Source organism: Lupinus angustifolius, chromosome LG06 (genome assembly GCF_001865875.1).
Source record: "Lupinus angustifolius cultivar Tanjil chromosome LG06, LupAngTanjil_v1.0, whole genome shotgun sequence".
Classification (NCBI taxonomy): Eukaryota; Viridiplantae; Streptophyta; class Magnoliopsida; order Fabales; family Fabaceae; genus Lupinus; species Lupinus angustifolius.
In genome coordinates this window covers 2,848,638-2,862,922 of record NC_032014.1, presented here as the reverse complement: position 1 = coordinate 2,862,922, position 14,285 = coordinate 2,848,638, and the positions used below count along the sequence as shown (strand labels likewise).

The following is a 14,285-nucleotide window of genomic DNA, read 5'->3' as shown; positions in this document are numbered from 1 at the left end:
CCCTCCATTTAATTGAAATAAATATAAAAACAGTTCCCTATATTTTATATAGCGAAGCGTATGGGACACATGACTAAATATTATCCATTTATTGCTAACGGGCACACTTAATGCAGTGACGCACCCTCGCAAAAGATAGGTATGAAATAAAACTCCACATATGTGCTCAAACTATTAAGTATATTCATCAAAGACGGTCCTTTGTTAACCCTAGGTTATCGGACAAAAAACGATAATTATACTTGCATGAAATGCCATAAATTCTTACCTTCACTTTACCCTTGCTAGTTCCAACAGCAATGTATGTACCACGTTGAGCCCATTCAACTGAACAAACATAGTCACCAATCCCCAGATCACATAATGTAGTCACCTGCAAGTAGCACAATAAAATAATCAGACTCACAAGACAATAGTTTTTCAATTTCCCTAGCTGACACCAGCTATGTCGCAATCATGTTGGCAAATAATAACCCACAAAAAAATTGAAATCATGAAATCGAGCTACCTGCGACTGCAAGTAGCAATGTACCATGTCAAAATGTAATCAACAACGCAGAAAACAATTTTTTTTTATAATTTTCCTAACTGTAGATCACCTATGTCACAATCTAATCAGCAAATGGCGTGCCTAAAAAAACTAATATGGAGTCATGAAATTGAGCATTCCCAAATAATATGGAAAAAAAGAGGGAAAAAAAGGTTTGAACTTTGAATCAAAGTATCAAACCATAACTCACCTTGCCGCTAGAAGCATTCCATAAATAAACACAGCTTCCCAGACCTACAGCCAAGACATCATGGGAAGACCAATCCACAAGATTAAGATAAAAATCATCTTCCAAAGCAGGTGCATCCAGAACCTAGTACAACACAAAACAGTTTACAACATTATAATCTCCATCTCCATAAATTTACATAAAAACCCAAAACCCAAATTCCAATCTACACTATTAAAAGACTGAATTTTTTTTATAAATAAAAAAACCCAACCTTGAAAGGCGATTTGGGAACCTCTCTGTTAGGCTTAACAACAGGGGTATAACTGTAATTAGTGTCATGACGCAGATCATGATCATTGACGAGAAAGGGTGAGAGGGTATGCATGTTCTGGCGAGTCTCCGTTTTGTAACGGAAAATATTACCGGCGGTCCGTTTATCAGGTGTAACGGGAGCATTGGGTCCAAATAACGCCGTACGGAGAAGGGAGTTATAAGCGGTGGAAGTTTCTTTTAGAGATGTTGGTATATCGAAAAGGGAAAATTTGGAAGTGGATCTACAAGGTATGAACCTATCGGAACATAAAGATTTGGAAGGTGAAGTGTAGTGATCGGAGTTGAGTAAACGCTTCAAACGGTTGGAAGAAGAAGAAGAAGGAAGAAGATGATTATTATGAGATGAATCTTTGTCCATGGAAAATGGTGGTGATGATGATTATGATAATGCAGAAGATGAAACCCTTTTCAGCTTTTCCTTCGTTACCTATTTCGCTCCAAACTTTACACTTTTGCCGGGAAAATAAAAAACACACCTTTCCTTGTTTTTTTGTTTGTTTACTATGCATATATATAAACTCTGTATATATTAAAAATACTTGTCAATGTTAATGGGGAATAAAGAAGGATAGATGAGGTGAAAAGGTAAGAATTAGCCGGCAGCACATCTGTTGTCTCATACTTTGTGTCACTATATGTGTCATGTGTTTATAATTGGTCAGAAAAATATATAATAATTAAATTTTAACTTAAATATATTTTTTATGACCAATCACAAACTCATGGCACACGGAGTAGCACAAAATGTGAGACAGCAGATGTGTACCCGAGTTAGACTCGGGCATGGAAAATGCACTAACAAACCAAAAGATAATGTCATTTGTGACTCATAGTTTTCATTGAAATTATAATTTTAACCTTAAAAATACACAACAAAATATAATTTGTTTCTCCCTTAATAGAGAGGAGTCTTACTCAAAAGAGTTAGACTCCTCTCCATTAATTAATGGATAGGCAAGTTATGAGAAAATGCACTAACAAACCAAAAGATAATGTCATTTATGACCCATAGTTTTCATTGAAATTACAATTTTAACTTTAAAGATATACTACAAAATATAATTTGTCTCTCCCTTAATGGAGAGATGAGTCTTAGTCAAAAGAGTTAGACTCCTCTCCATTAATGGATATGCAATTTATTAAAAAATGCACTAATAAACCAAAAGATAATGTTATTTATAAAAGGTAAGGGGTAAAAGTCTTCAATTCATCACGATGTTATTCATTCCATTTTGTATTTCCCAACAAATATGATGTATTTATATATTGTATGTAATTATTCGATTATTGTAAGTAATTGTTCTATTATAGGTAATCAAAAACTTATTATTGTAAATTCTGAGGTTCGAAATTTCTTATATAACTCAAGTGATGTAATAAAAGTTATTTCAACTATTTTATTGATGAAGATGGAGAAAAGTGATGAGAATGAATGTGAAAGAGTGGGTTGAGTGGTTGACTCTTAGGTTATTTGTATGTAATGAAATTTATCATATATTAAAATTATATATTTCACTTTACATTTTTGTTGTCATTAATTAAAGTTTTCTTTTGTTTCCTTTAACATAGATATAATATACAAGTTTCAATATAATATTTTTAATATAAAATATAAATTAATACATTACATTTAAATAATAATAAAAAAGTAAAGAAAGGACAGAAATTAAATAACTCATTTGTAACATTCTTAATATATATTTTCTATAATTATATTTTATTTTCTAATAGTTATTCTTGATGATAAGATTGTTTATCTTGTTACATATAGTATATGAATTCAAACCCTCAAAAACGTTTTATTCGCGTTTACGATTGTAAAACTAAATACATCTACATTCTCATACCTCATTATGTGTTAATCTTATACATTGATCATCGTTAATTCTATTTGATTTTATATTAGAGAAAGTGTCAAATATTATTGTTTTGTAAATTGAAAAACATCACTTGATGACCATGTTGTTTCCATGAGTTAGAGAAATTATTGCATGTTGTACACCAATAATCTCAATAATATCTTCATTGTTTGTTTTTTTATGTACTAACAAAGGTATCTTTTAATGTGTTTTGGGTAAATAACTATTCTCTTTTGGGACATGTGATTGTCCCTCTCAATAAGTGTCGCTTACATGAATCGAACACTTGAACTTATAACTTATATTCTCATTGTTGACAATACTTTAACTTTATAGAAATTAAAAATGATTTATTTATGTATTATGAATGTAAATATTTATATAAATTAAGTATATCATCTATCATTATTCATATATAATTATTAACTCATAATCCATGTGACGATGGATGATGCAAGCACGCAAAAACTCTTATATTCATGAGGATAAAAAACTGTATACTCACCTATATGAGTTTTACATATTGTATTATATCATTTATCATTCATATTTATTTATCATCAAATTTAAAAAAATATAATACATAAAATGAATTATAAATAATGAATAATATAATGATTATGTATAAGTTAATCAGATTAACAATTATAGATGGGTGGATATATTTTTTCTTTATAATTAGATGAGTATAATTCAAATCTATGTGCAATTCAGATAAATGAATGCATCCCCTGCCATTTGTCTTCTGGTGGGCAACACAAAAATGAAGATAGTATCCCGCATTGACTATTTAATAATAGTTATTATATTATTTCTCGTTCATTTAGATTACCTTTTTGAAAAGTGAATGATAAATAAATATGAGTGATACAACGAATAAATATATAAAATTCATACACTGTGAGTATATTAATTATTAAGTTGTAGTTGTTGTGACTTCTAAGAAACAATATAATATTTATGTGCTATTATTATAAAAAGTATAATATGTATATAAAATATATACAATAGATATTACATTGATAATATATAATACTCTTATGTTGTAAATGTATATATCTTTTTTATTGTAAATATAGATTAATATATAATTTGTTATTCCTTTGCACCACTTATATTTAAAAATCAAAGTTTAAAATTCAATTATGATTAAACAAGAATGATGTGTGTATACATCTTTTATATTTAACAAATTTAACTTTTAATTTACTACTATGTTCTTACTGTATTAAATTAAGAGTGTTATATCTATGTACTAATATTGTAAATATTTATTATCATTCATTTGTATTACCTTTATTTAATAGTTAATTTAAAAAATAAATGACAAATAATACAGTGACAGTATAAAAAACTCTTACATTATTAATGTTAATATTTTTCTCTCTTAAATTAAAGGTTAGTTTTTTGTCCACATATTAATAGGGTGGGGAATTTTTATATAAGATGTTCATCTTACTTTTTTACAAGAAGATGTAGGAAAAGAAGCAATGAACTCATTTATGATATGATAAAAATAAAGATAAAAAATTTGAGAGAAAACAAATGTATACATGACAATGTTTAATTATCATTAACTATTTAAAAATAATCCAAATAAATGATATATAATATATTTATTGTGTATAAATTTTTACAATAATAATATATAAATATTACACTCTAGATTTAAATACAAAATATGGGATTTACATGTACTGATACCACCAAGATTTTAATTATTATATAATTATGATACATAGTTACATAACTTTTATTCTTGTTTGAGTCTTTAAAGTTTTAATAGGAATTGTTTTAAAGTAGTAATTAATAGGGGCATCTCCATTAAACCTACGATGGAAAATCTAATATATCTTCTTTATTTTCAAGATTGTAAATCCCCTTCAAAAGATTGCAAATTAAAATGTGTTTATGTTTTGGTTCAGGATGTGTTGTCTTACTTGTGACTCTTCACTCTTTTTGTACTCATGTAACAATGGAACTCCCCAATGGTCGGAGGCTCTCGAATTGTAGTCTGGTCCTATACTTGAGAATCAACTTTAAGATATTCCAATTCATTTGAGTTATATAAACTAGAGAGAAAATTTACTTAAATTAATACTAAAAAAATATACACAATTGGTTATGAGTTTCAATTTATGATGACCGAGTACTACTATAAATTCATTTGATCTTTGATGGAATTAGATCGAGTGACTTCAACCATTGATTGAATATTGTTATCTCTGAGACGGGTGATGGTCAAATAAAATTCTTTTCAAAATGATAATTCATATTATATTATTACTAAATAACTACAATGAATTTAAAGTTCAGTTTATTATTGTCATTATGTTAATTAGTTTTGGATCTGAATAACGCATACACGAGCCATAGTTGGCGTTGAAAGAAAAAACATTATCAACCGTAATTTTTATTTTCATACTAAAAAACTAATGCAAAGTTTCAGCTACATATATATGATCCACATTTCAAATAGATGAAACATGAGCTTTACTAGGTACGTTTGAGCTTATCAAACTACCAGAAAGAAATCTAAACATTAGTTTATCCATAAGAACCTGCTACACTTGTGGAAAATCCATTTGCAACAGATACCATCACTTTACTTAAGTATAAGGATGACTATAGGATCAAGAAAAGAAGATAATAAAGAAACAATACAGTGGAGGTGGATGATATAATATCTTTATACTAACAGTGCATAGATATTGAGCTTCGGATTCTTGTTTCAGTGGAAGTTGACATTGGCTGAATAAGTTAATCCGATGTTCCAATTAGAAGGAGCAACATTCCAAGCATAAATAGTTTGCTTGTTAGTGTATGAAGTAATCCTGAAAGAAAGAGTTTGGCCACCAAGAGTTGCAAATGCTTGATAAGATGCACCCCAATTATGGCTCATTTTAATCCAATTTGTTCTACTTCCTTTAACCAACATGCTTGATATATCTCCTCCTCCTCCTACATTCATAACATACACCAATAGCCAGTACCCATTTCCTTGCAATGAAAATCTTATCCCTCCTTTCCTCCCACATGGCACTCTGATACAAATTAAAATTAACACATACATCAGTAGTATTTGATCATTCAAGATAGATATGGATAATTTAGGTTTAGTATATAAGTTTTTACTCCCTTGAAAATTGTACTTTTATTTTATTTTAATTCGAACACAAACTAAAAGTTTCCTTGTTACTATAAATTTTGAAAGGGAAAAAAATATATACCCCACATTGTAAAAGTTTTTTACACTGTCACTACATCATCCACCATTGTTTTGTTTTTTAGTTATTATTGACTTCTAAATAAAAGTATTACAAATGAATGGTGGATGATGTCCTGACTGTACATAAATCTTTACACTGTCAGTGCACATATTTTACACTCATTTTGAAATATATTAGAAGAATGGATGTAAGTAGTTATTTAAGTGATTAAGTGTATAATACTCGCGTAGATCACAGCAATTATTCGAAGGGTTGGTGGCGTCAATGATATTATAGACATCGTCACTTAATTGAGGGCACAAAATTATTTTCAAACGTTTTAAATTTTAAAGACATGAAAGAAAGTTCTAACAAACCAACTAGAATTAAACTAATATATAGTTTGTCACCCGCAATACATTAGTTTAATGTTGTAAGGTTGTACTGAAGTGACCAGAAAAGTCAAATAATTGATTTATAAGAATAACATTTATTTGAAGAGACAATCACTCATTTTTAAATGGATTAGTTGTTACTCATAGGATAAGAAATACCATTAATTATACAACAAAAAAACCAATACTTTATCAATTTACATTACCTACACTCTAAGCAATTTTCCAAATACACCATTATCAACTTCATGCCTTACACTTTATCATATAATCATAGGATAGCGTAGTTTAGAAAACTTTATCTTCATTATCACACCACACGTATAATAAAAGCAAACTATATAATATAAATAAAACTTACATTAATTATTAGACCTTACATTATGTACTGGGACTCAACTTGTATCATTTACTTGAAGGATTTAAATTTAAAGGACCATTTGGTCTTCAAAGAAGCATGATTAGTTAACAATTTATAAAATGTTGTGTAAAAGTATGATGTTATTGAAAATACTCAATATAATTATAGGACAAGTTTTTATTAATTACCTGCGGTACATAACAGGGACTATGCCTGCTTTCCACTGAGCAAATTTCATGAAGACGGGTTTGGACATGTCAAAATGTGCTCGTGGAGGGTTGCACCACCCACCATTATCTGAAGCCTCAGACCAATTAGGAGGACAAAGGTTGGTGGCAGTGACTGTGACAAAGGGCACATTTCTATAGCATGCACCGGATTGGTAACATTTTATCTGGTAACATGTCCCGCATGAATATCCATTGTTGAACAACGTTGAGCTCAATGCTACTGTATCTGTCCCGTAACCATTCTGAAACAAATTTCCATATCCACATGCTCCTCCTTTATTACAAATCCCAAAAAAAATGTCAAGTTAGTTAACGCAAATGCAAAGTATAACAATGGTTTAGTTAAATTAAGATGTTTTGCCGATGATACTAGTAGGAAACCAAAAAAATTAAGACGCTTCATAAAAATATTAATAACACTGGTAGGTAGCACTTTCATAAAACAGAAAATAACAGTAACAAAACTTGGACAAAAATCAATTGTCCTATTTCTATCCTAATTTAATGTCCCAGTCAAAGAAGAAAGTGACACTAAATTAAAAATAATTTTTTTATAAAAAAAATATTATTTTTACTTTATTTGAATGAATCTGATTAACCTGTTAATAAGGATATGAGTTTAGCTATAAAATGGGTAAGTAATAATGGGTAACAATGTACCTAACATGAGTTTAGCTATAAAATGGGTAAGTAATAATGTAACTACCATGATTTGATAAAATAATACATGTACTCTTATTATTTGTTTATTTTTTAAGAGTATAATATTTATATACTGTTAATGTCAATTAAATATAAATGATAATTAATATAATGACAATGTAAAAATTCTTATTATATATATATATATTATTTGTATTACTTTGATTTAATGATTAAGTTAAGATTTAGCTGGATTAGTTGATGTATAACATACCCATAGTCGCAGAAGCAGTCTCATCACCATAAAATGTGGCGTGAGCAAGAGCCCATGGACTAGGTCGAAATATTTGCACTGCTGTTGCTGGCTCTCCCATGAACATGAACACGCATGTAAAAGAAATTAACAAGAAGCTACAAAATTGAAAAATGGAGGCCATGGCTAAGCTTAGGTAGGTGCTAGGTATTCTTACTGTAGAAGAAGGAATGAAGTATTCGATGATCATTGATAAATACATGCATACCTTATATACTAAGTCCAATTCCTATTAGTACGTCGCTAATTGTACGAAGTTGCCTTAGTGATCCCCACGAAGATAGTTTTCTAAGCTCTATTTAAAGTCAACAATATATTAATATCATTAATGTTTTGTTTTTTTGCGCCTCAACAATGTAAACAACGTATTTGTTAATGAAGGGGGATTGATCCATAACATCCATAAGCCATGAAAAATAAATAAAGAAGATGATAGGGAATGTATATTAGATCACTCCTTAATTTTCATGAGTCAAAAAACGTGCGGACATGTTGCATAGGATTTTGTACTTCATCCACCGACCAGCCATTAAAAACTTCATTCAAAATTGCACTACCAATAATCCCTTAAGTTGTTACTGAATAAAATAAAATATTCAATAGGTGACTTTCCTATTCTATGTAATACAATAATCCCTTAAGTTGTTACTAAATAAAATAAAATATTCAATAGGTGACTTTCCTATTCTATGTAATACCAACCAGAAACAATTAATTCATTGAAATAATATTAAATTAAATTTCATTAAAAACAAGTTATCAGACAATTTTTGTAATGAGATGACTGATTCTCATTAGTGGCAAATGACATAATATAAAATAATATGTACATAAGATTTTTGTTGTTTTATGTTATCCCCTAAGTCAACATTTCCAATAAAATAATAGTAAATAACACTTCAACCTTATACAAACTTCCAGTACCTGAGTTTTTTTTTTATAATATTTAAATTATGTGTTTGCATATTTTAGACTGTCATTTGGCTTTCGATCCAAGTTTTATATTTAAGTGAACGTACAGTAATTAAAATTCATCTTGAAAGTAGCTCAGCTGAAATAAATTTTTCATTGTATTCTAATTATTTCACTAGCGATTCCTTTTCCTTATTGATGTTTCAGGGAATAGGATTTTTTTCCATTTCTTTAGGGATGCAAATGTGTTGTTCCACTAGTTGTATCACCGCATGTATCACAAGTTGTGATTAGTCATAAAAATAATTAATTTTAATTTTTAAATTTAATTACATTTTTTTTAACCAATCACAAAAACTAATGAAACATGCAGTGACATAACTTGTAGTACATTAAAGTGAGAGGCATGAACAATTTTGCATAAGCATCCCAACAAAACTGTTTAATTTGAGGTTGAATATAAAATGGAAAGTGTTAAGAGTCCACTCATCTATTCCACTGGACAATCCTGTGTATGCTATACAAAGCTCATACTAATTACAACTTACAAGTATGATAGTGACACATAATAGAGTAGAAATCACACCAATGGTGTGTAACAGCTAGAATAATGATTTCATGGCCTTTAGCTAGGTTAGACCATGACATTTTCCTGACTTCATAAATTAGTCACTTCCACATAGCTTCCACCCATGATGATCTCATATAATTGTTGGGACAATGAGTACGGCACAAGCATGCCTGCATGTATGACATAATAATATTATGAGAATAAGGATTTGGCACTAGGCATGTCACGGAATTAATATTATAGGTTGCAAAAATCAATCCCAACTTCAGAATTACTCCAAATATGAAGAAACCATCACCTCACCTAATAGGATTAAGGCTTGGTTTTTATTGTTGATATTTTAAGACACCATCATTTTGACAAGTATTACTTATCAAGCAAATGTTGTGAGTGAGATGTGGGAAATCTTATAAAAGCACCAGTGACCAGTGTTTATAAATGTCAGATTCACAACAAGTAATCATGTGACCAGTGTTCTGAAACCAAAACATTTGAGGTATGCTTGGTAGGAGTGAAAATTAACACATGCCCCCATTTTCATTGTCAACCCTAACAAACACACAATTTACCACTAGTCTTAAATTGAAATATAGGCAATAATGAATTGATGAATTACAAAAGTAAAGTTAATTAATTACATGAAAAGAAAGGGCATGATACCACCACTATGTTCATTTTTTTCAGTATTACAATCTATGAAAGCTTTCACTTGCAAATTCTTTAACAGGAGAAAAAAAAGCTTGGACTTTTCATATGCCAAAAATATATGCTACAACAGATTTAGCTGAGATATTCTAGAGTATAAAAGAAACGTACCTCCACTTAGGCATTACTTCCTTCTGGTAATGTAATCAATCTTGTGGATGAATCATACACCAACGCAGTACCACAGCTGAGGCAACATATTATTTTGGATTGTTAAACTAATGATCTACCATAAATCATATCAGTATAGTGATACGAATATGAAATGATACGGATGGTAGGGCTAGGATATTGGAGTAGTAGTTTTATACTTACTTTTCACATTTGACATTGTTGGTGGAACTTCCACTTGAAATTGACAGTATAGTCCCAAAGAAGGAGGTATTTTCAGTACCACAGTTAGGACAGGGACCCTTCAAAAATAATTGTTAGTATATGTGCTAGTTCAATATTAACCAAAAAGAGACAGTGTTACCAAAATTATACCTTCAAAATCAAAAAATCTTTTACAATTGCACTTGTAAGTGACTGAGCCAGCCACACAATGAGGGGAACAGCGGCAAACCATGTGAAAATGAAACTAAAAGGCTCTGGAAGCTGCACTCAACAAATTCGTAGCATGTTATAATCATCAATTGTATTACAATATTCAAGTTTCTAAGAAATGATTTCTTGTGTATGAAGTGAATTAATCTGATTACCCTAGCTATGATTTCCACTGACCCTTAGATGTGTTTTCTCATAGACAAAAGTTGTTTCATAAAGAACTAAAAATCCATAACATCAGTGCTTACATCTTAGGAGTTTGGGGACAGGACAAGGTATTTAAAAAGATGAATATGGTAAATTGGTCACCATGTACTAGAATAAAAACTAGACAAAACATGCACATCATAAACTTCTCGCTAACCGGTTGATTTTGTTACCAAATGGTGATATATTTTGCATTTTACTCTTTAAAGTGAATCATGCATTGTATAAGACCTTTTCTAACTCCTAGATATAAACAATATACAGCTAAACTGCTTCCTAATATTGAGAAGGCTAGTAAGGGTCCATATAAATGCAACTATTATCAGATACTATGACATATATTCAAGAATCAAACGGCATTTAAGTCCAGTTTGCAATGCTTGAACAAAGAAATACGAGGAGAGCATACCTCTAGAATATATGTGATCTCAAATCCAGTCACATCATCAAGGAAGAAGAACCTAACAGGTTATAAGGGGAAAGAATGAAAAAGCAACAAAGTCATGTCTTAACGTGCAATCAGTAACTTCCATGTTAGTTGGCCTTGCAGTAAAAACAGGCCCAGGAATGTTAGTTAAGTGTGTGTGTACAAGGGATTATACAATTAATAGCAAAAGGTAGAATATAACCCTAGGTAAAATTAATATGTCAAAACTCAGCATATATTTGGAATTTCTAAGATACCTTTCAATTCCCTTACTTATGACGAGTAAGACATTAAATATCTAGTCTTGGAAATAGAAAAACATTAAATAATGATAAACATAATTTTCATCTTGGATCTTCAGAAATCTGCATGTGTACAATTAATTTTTTTTTCTAACTTTCGGTTTCACCACATGTCCTGTGTATCATGGCATTAGCTGGAATTAAAATTTCCACTAAATACATAATAACCCATGCAATTAATACACATATATAAAGTTACTTACAATCCTAATGCAACCACAGTTGCAGGGACGTTCAGCAGAAACATCTTTAAATAGTCAACAGATAGATCACTGTAAACCTGTAACAGGGTGTCAAATAGTAAGGAACGGACACAACGGATCCAAAACACTCATCAATCATTTCTTGGAAGCCAAAAGATGAATTATAGTAAATAAATAAGAATTTGACCTTTAAAGCTCATGTTATGATATAACTATAGCAGGAAGTGTTTCTTTTTATAATTCTATCTAATAATATCTTTATAATGATTTAATCATCAGAAAACTATACATAGCTATAATCGACATCCAAAACTCAAATTAGAAGACAAATTCCAAATGAACACCCACCTTTCTGCTACGAAGACTGCACCGTGGACCCTCAGCCACAATTTCACTCCCTTCGGCCTAGAAAAGAAGCATAAAATCAGTAAATGACGCTAGAAGGAAGAAGGAGATATAGTTTTTAAATCCATTCTAACTGCATTTCAGTTTTATATGATCAATAAGTATTAAATAACAACTGGAAGTACATATTCACGTAATGCAACAACTAGTTCATATTTGAGTAATAGAGTCATAGATTCTTTGCCTACAACAATAGGGTTTTACTTTGATTTGATGAGATTAAAATAGCAAACCTTTAACCTCAGTTTCAGATCATCATACTCTTTGTCATTCAGGATTGGATTTCCAGAAACATAAGCCATAGACGCTTCCAGAAATTTTTGTTCATCAGAACCTGCATAGTGAACCAATAAAGAGTTATTATCAATTTTTGTTCCATACTTATAAGTGTCAGTGTGAGTGAAGTAGCTCCATACTTAGCATTACAACGCTGCTCCCTTCCCACGTGAGTTCTTCCTTCAGATTGTCAAATTCCTCATTCGACATAATAGCCTTCCCCTCATAATAGAATGACTGTTGAACAAAACAGAACCCATCTTCAAATTTGAATTCATCTACACACCAGCTAAATATACATTTCCTCCACCTTGTATACTAAGTTGCATAGATACAGGTACGAATACTGATACCGATCTTATTACAAGTACAAGGTACGACCAAATCTCTAAAATTTAGGACACAGAGGCAACAAGATATATCACATGAAATAATATAAAAGAACATAAACAATAAAGTAATTAAATTATTATAAAAATACTAGTTTTTCATTATGTTCTAGCTCAAGGTTTCAACTTTCAACAGAACTAAAGAAAGCATTTCTAGTAAGTGAAAATAGTAAAGAAGGTGCATGAGGCAAGTAGTAATATGTTTCATTAGTTCCAAATCATACAGCTTAAATGAACTGATACTTTATAATTGATTTAACTTCAACTACATAGGTAAGTACCATTACTAAATGAGTTTCATTATTTGAAAATTGGAATTTGACAACTTTCTCTTACAAATTACAACAAATGAAGTTTATTTTTATCTCATTCACTTTTTATTTTCTATATAAGCGAGAGAGAAAATTGTGTAGGGCCATACTTGGAGTGCTTGAAGAAACTCTTGCTCAAGTTCACCAACTGTTTTCTTCTCTTTTTTGTCTATGCTACAATATTGTAACACATTACTATCAACAACAGCATCTTCTTCAACCTTGCCTGAAAAGAATAAAAAAAACAAAAAAGAATTAGTTATTGAAAGTGAAATAAGGGGCATAAGAATAGTGTGAAATGAGACCTTGTTGATCGGAGGTGGCTTTGAGGGATGGCATAAATTGGCGGCGGCGAAGGCATAAGTGGCGGCCATTGAAATGAAGCAGGTGGGGTCCTCTAGAAGAAGAAGAAGAAGAAGATAATGAAGAGTGAGAAATGAATGGACGTGTGTGTGTGAATGTGAAGGGTAATTTGGTAGCCATCATCGTATGATTATTGTAATGGTTATTACTGCAAGTGATGCTGGTGTTGCATTTGGGAACTGTGTTTTTGTTCTCATCACAAAGATAAGGTAATAACTAACGTGTGGAGGGAATTGCCTACGCTTTATTCTCCCTACCTTATTTTCTTGCTTTAATTTGCGTCAGAAATTATCAATGTCACTTTCGTAGCTATCTTGTTTCGTTTTAGTTTCAATTATGTTACTCATGACTTGTAAACTGCAACATCTGTCCATACAAAAATAAATAATATTCCACGTCGGGTTACCACGTGCTATATAGGGTCCCACGGAAACTCCTTATGATTTTTTATCTTGCAAAATTTAAACATTTTTCTTATTTTAAAATAAGATAATGCTAATAACACTCCATAATGTTCATTGATACTCTAAATTCTAAAATCATATAACAAAATTTTAGTTTTTATTTTTTAAATTATGATTGATTAATGGAGGAACTACATAGA

General features: G+C 30.4%; 3 protein-coding genes across 3 annotated transcripts in view; all 3 read right to left on the bottom strand.

Moving 5' to 3' along the window:
- Window positions 1–1,541, bottom strand: part of LOC109348931 (protein FIZZY-RELATED 2-like) — a 6,796-nt gene extending 5,255 nt beyond the window's left edge. Inside the window, exons 1-3 of the mRNA XM_019589544.1 lie at window positions 994–1,541; window positions 741–863; window positions 269–373 (exon numbers count right to left, since the gene is read on the bottom strand). Of these exons, the coding sequence (XP_019445089.1) occupies window positions 269–373; window positions 741–863; window positions 994–1,413 (648 nt within the window). The 5' untranslated portion in view covers window positions 1,414–1,541. The remainder of the gene's footprint in view (window positions 1–268; window positions 374–740; window positions 864–993) is intronic.
- On the bottom strand, window positions 5,600–8,262 carry LOC109349912 (expansin-A18-like). The gene is made up of 3 exons (XM_019590969.1): window positions 8,026–8,262; window positions 7,068–7,383; window positions 5,600–5,958 (listed from the first exon to the last, which is right to left on the bottom strand). Exons 1-3 carry the CDS (start codon window positions 8,252–8,254, stop codon window positions 5,646–5,648), a joined length of 858 nt encoding a protein of 285 aa, XP_019446514.1. The 5' UTR covers window positions 8,255–8,262; the 3' UTR covers window positions 5,600–5,645.
- On the bottom strand, window positions 9,415–13,904 carry LOC109348930 (PGR5-like protein 1A, chloroplastic). The gene is made up of 11 exons (XM_019589543.1): window positions 13,624–13,904; window positions 13,429–13,544; window positions 12,759–12,855; window positions 12,576–12,676; window positions 12,286–12,342; window positions 11,938–12,014; window positions 11,415–11,466; window positions 10,739–10,849; window positions 10,568–10,665; window positions 10,364–10,439; window positions 9,415–9,717 (listed from the first exon to the last, which is right to left on the bottom strand). The coding sequence occupies exons 1-10, from the start codon at window positions 13,802–13,804 to the stop codon at window positions 10,370–10,372; spliced, it is 960 nt and encodes a 319-aa protein (XP_019445088.1). The 5' UTR covers window positions 13,805–13,904; the 3' UTR covers window positions 9,415–9,717; window positions 10,364–10,369.

Excerpts from the sequence above, each read along its gene's own strand:
- LOC109348930 (XM_019589543.1), bottom strand. The coding sequence starts at position 13,804 with ATGATGGCTACCAAATTACCCTTCACATTCACACACACACGTCCATTC. Across the intron at positions 12,677-12,758 it reads GAGCAGCGTTGTAATGCTAA|GTTCTGATGAACAAAAATTT; the intron begins GTATGGAGCTAC and ends TTCACTATGCAG. Across the intron at positions 11,467-11,937 it reads ACTGTGGTTGCATTAGGATT|GTTCTTCTTCCTTGATGATG; the intron begins GTAAGTAACTTT and ends ATAACCTGTTAG.
- LOC109349912 (XM_019590969.1), bottom strand. The coding sequence starts at position 8,254 with ATGATCATCGAATACTTCATTCCTTCTTCTACAGTAAGAATACCTAGC. Across the intron at positions 7,384-8,025 it reads GACTGCTTCTGCGACTATGG|GAGGAGCATGTGGATATGGA; the intron begins GTATGTTATACA and ends TTTGTAATAAAG. Across the intron at positions 5,959-7,067 it reads GTCCCTGTTATGTACCGCAG|AGTGCCATGTGGGAGGAAAG; the intron begins GTAATTAATAAA and ends AATTTGTATCAG.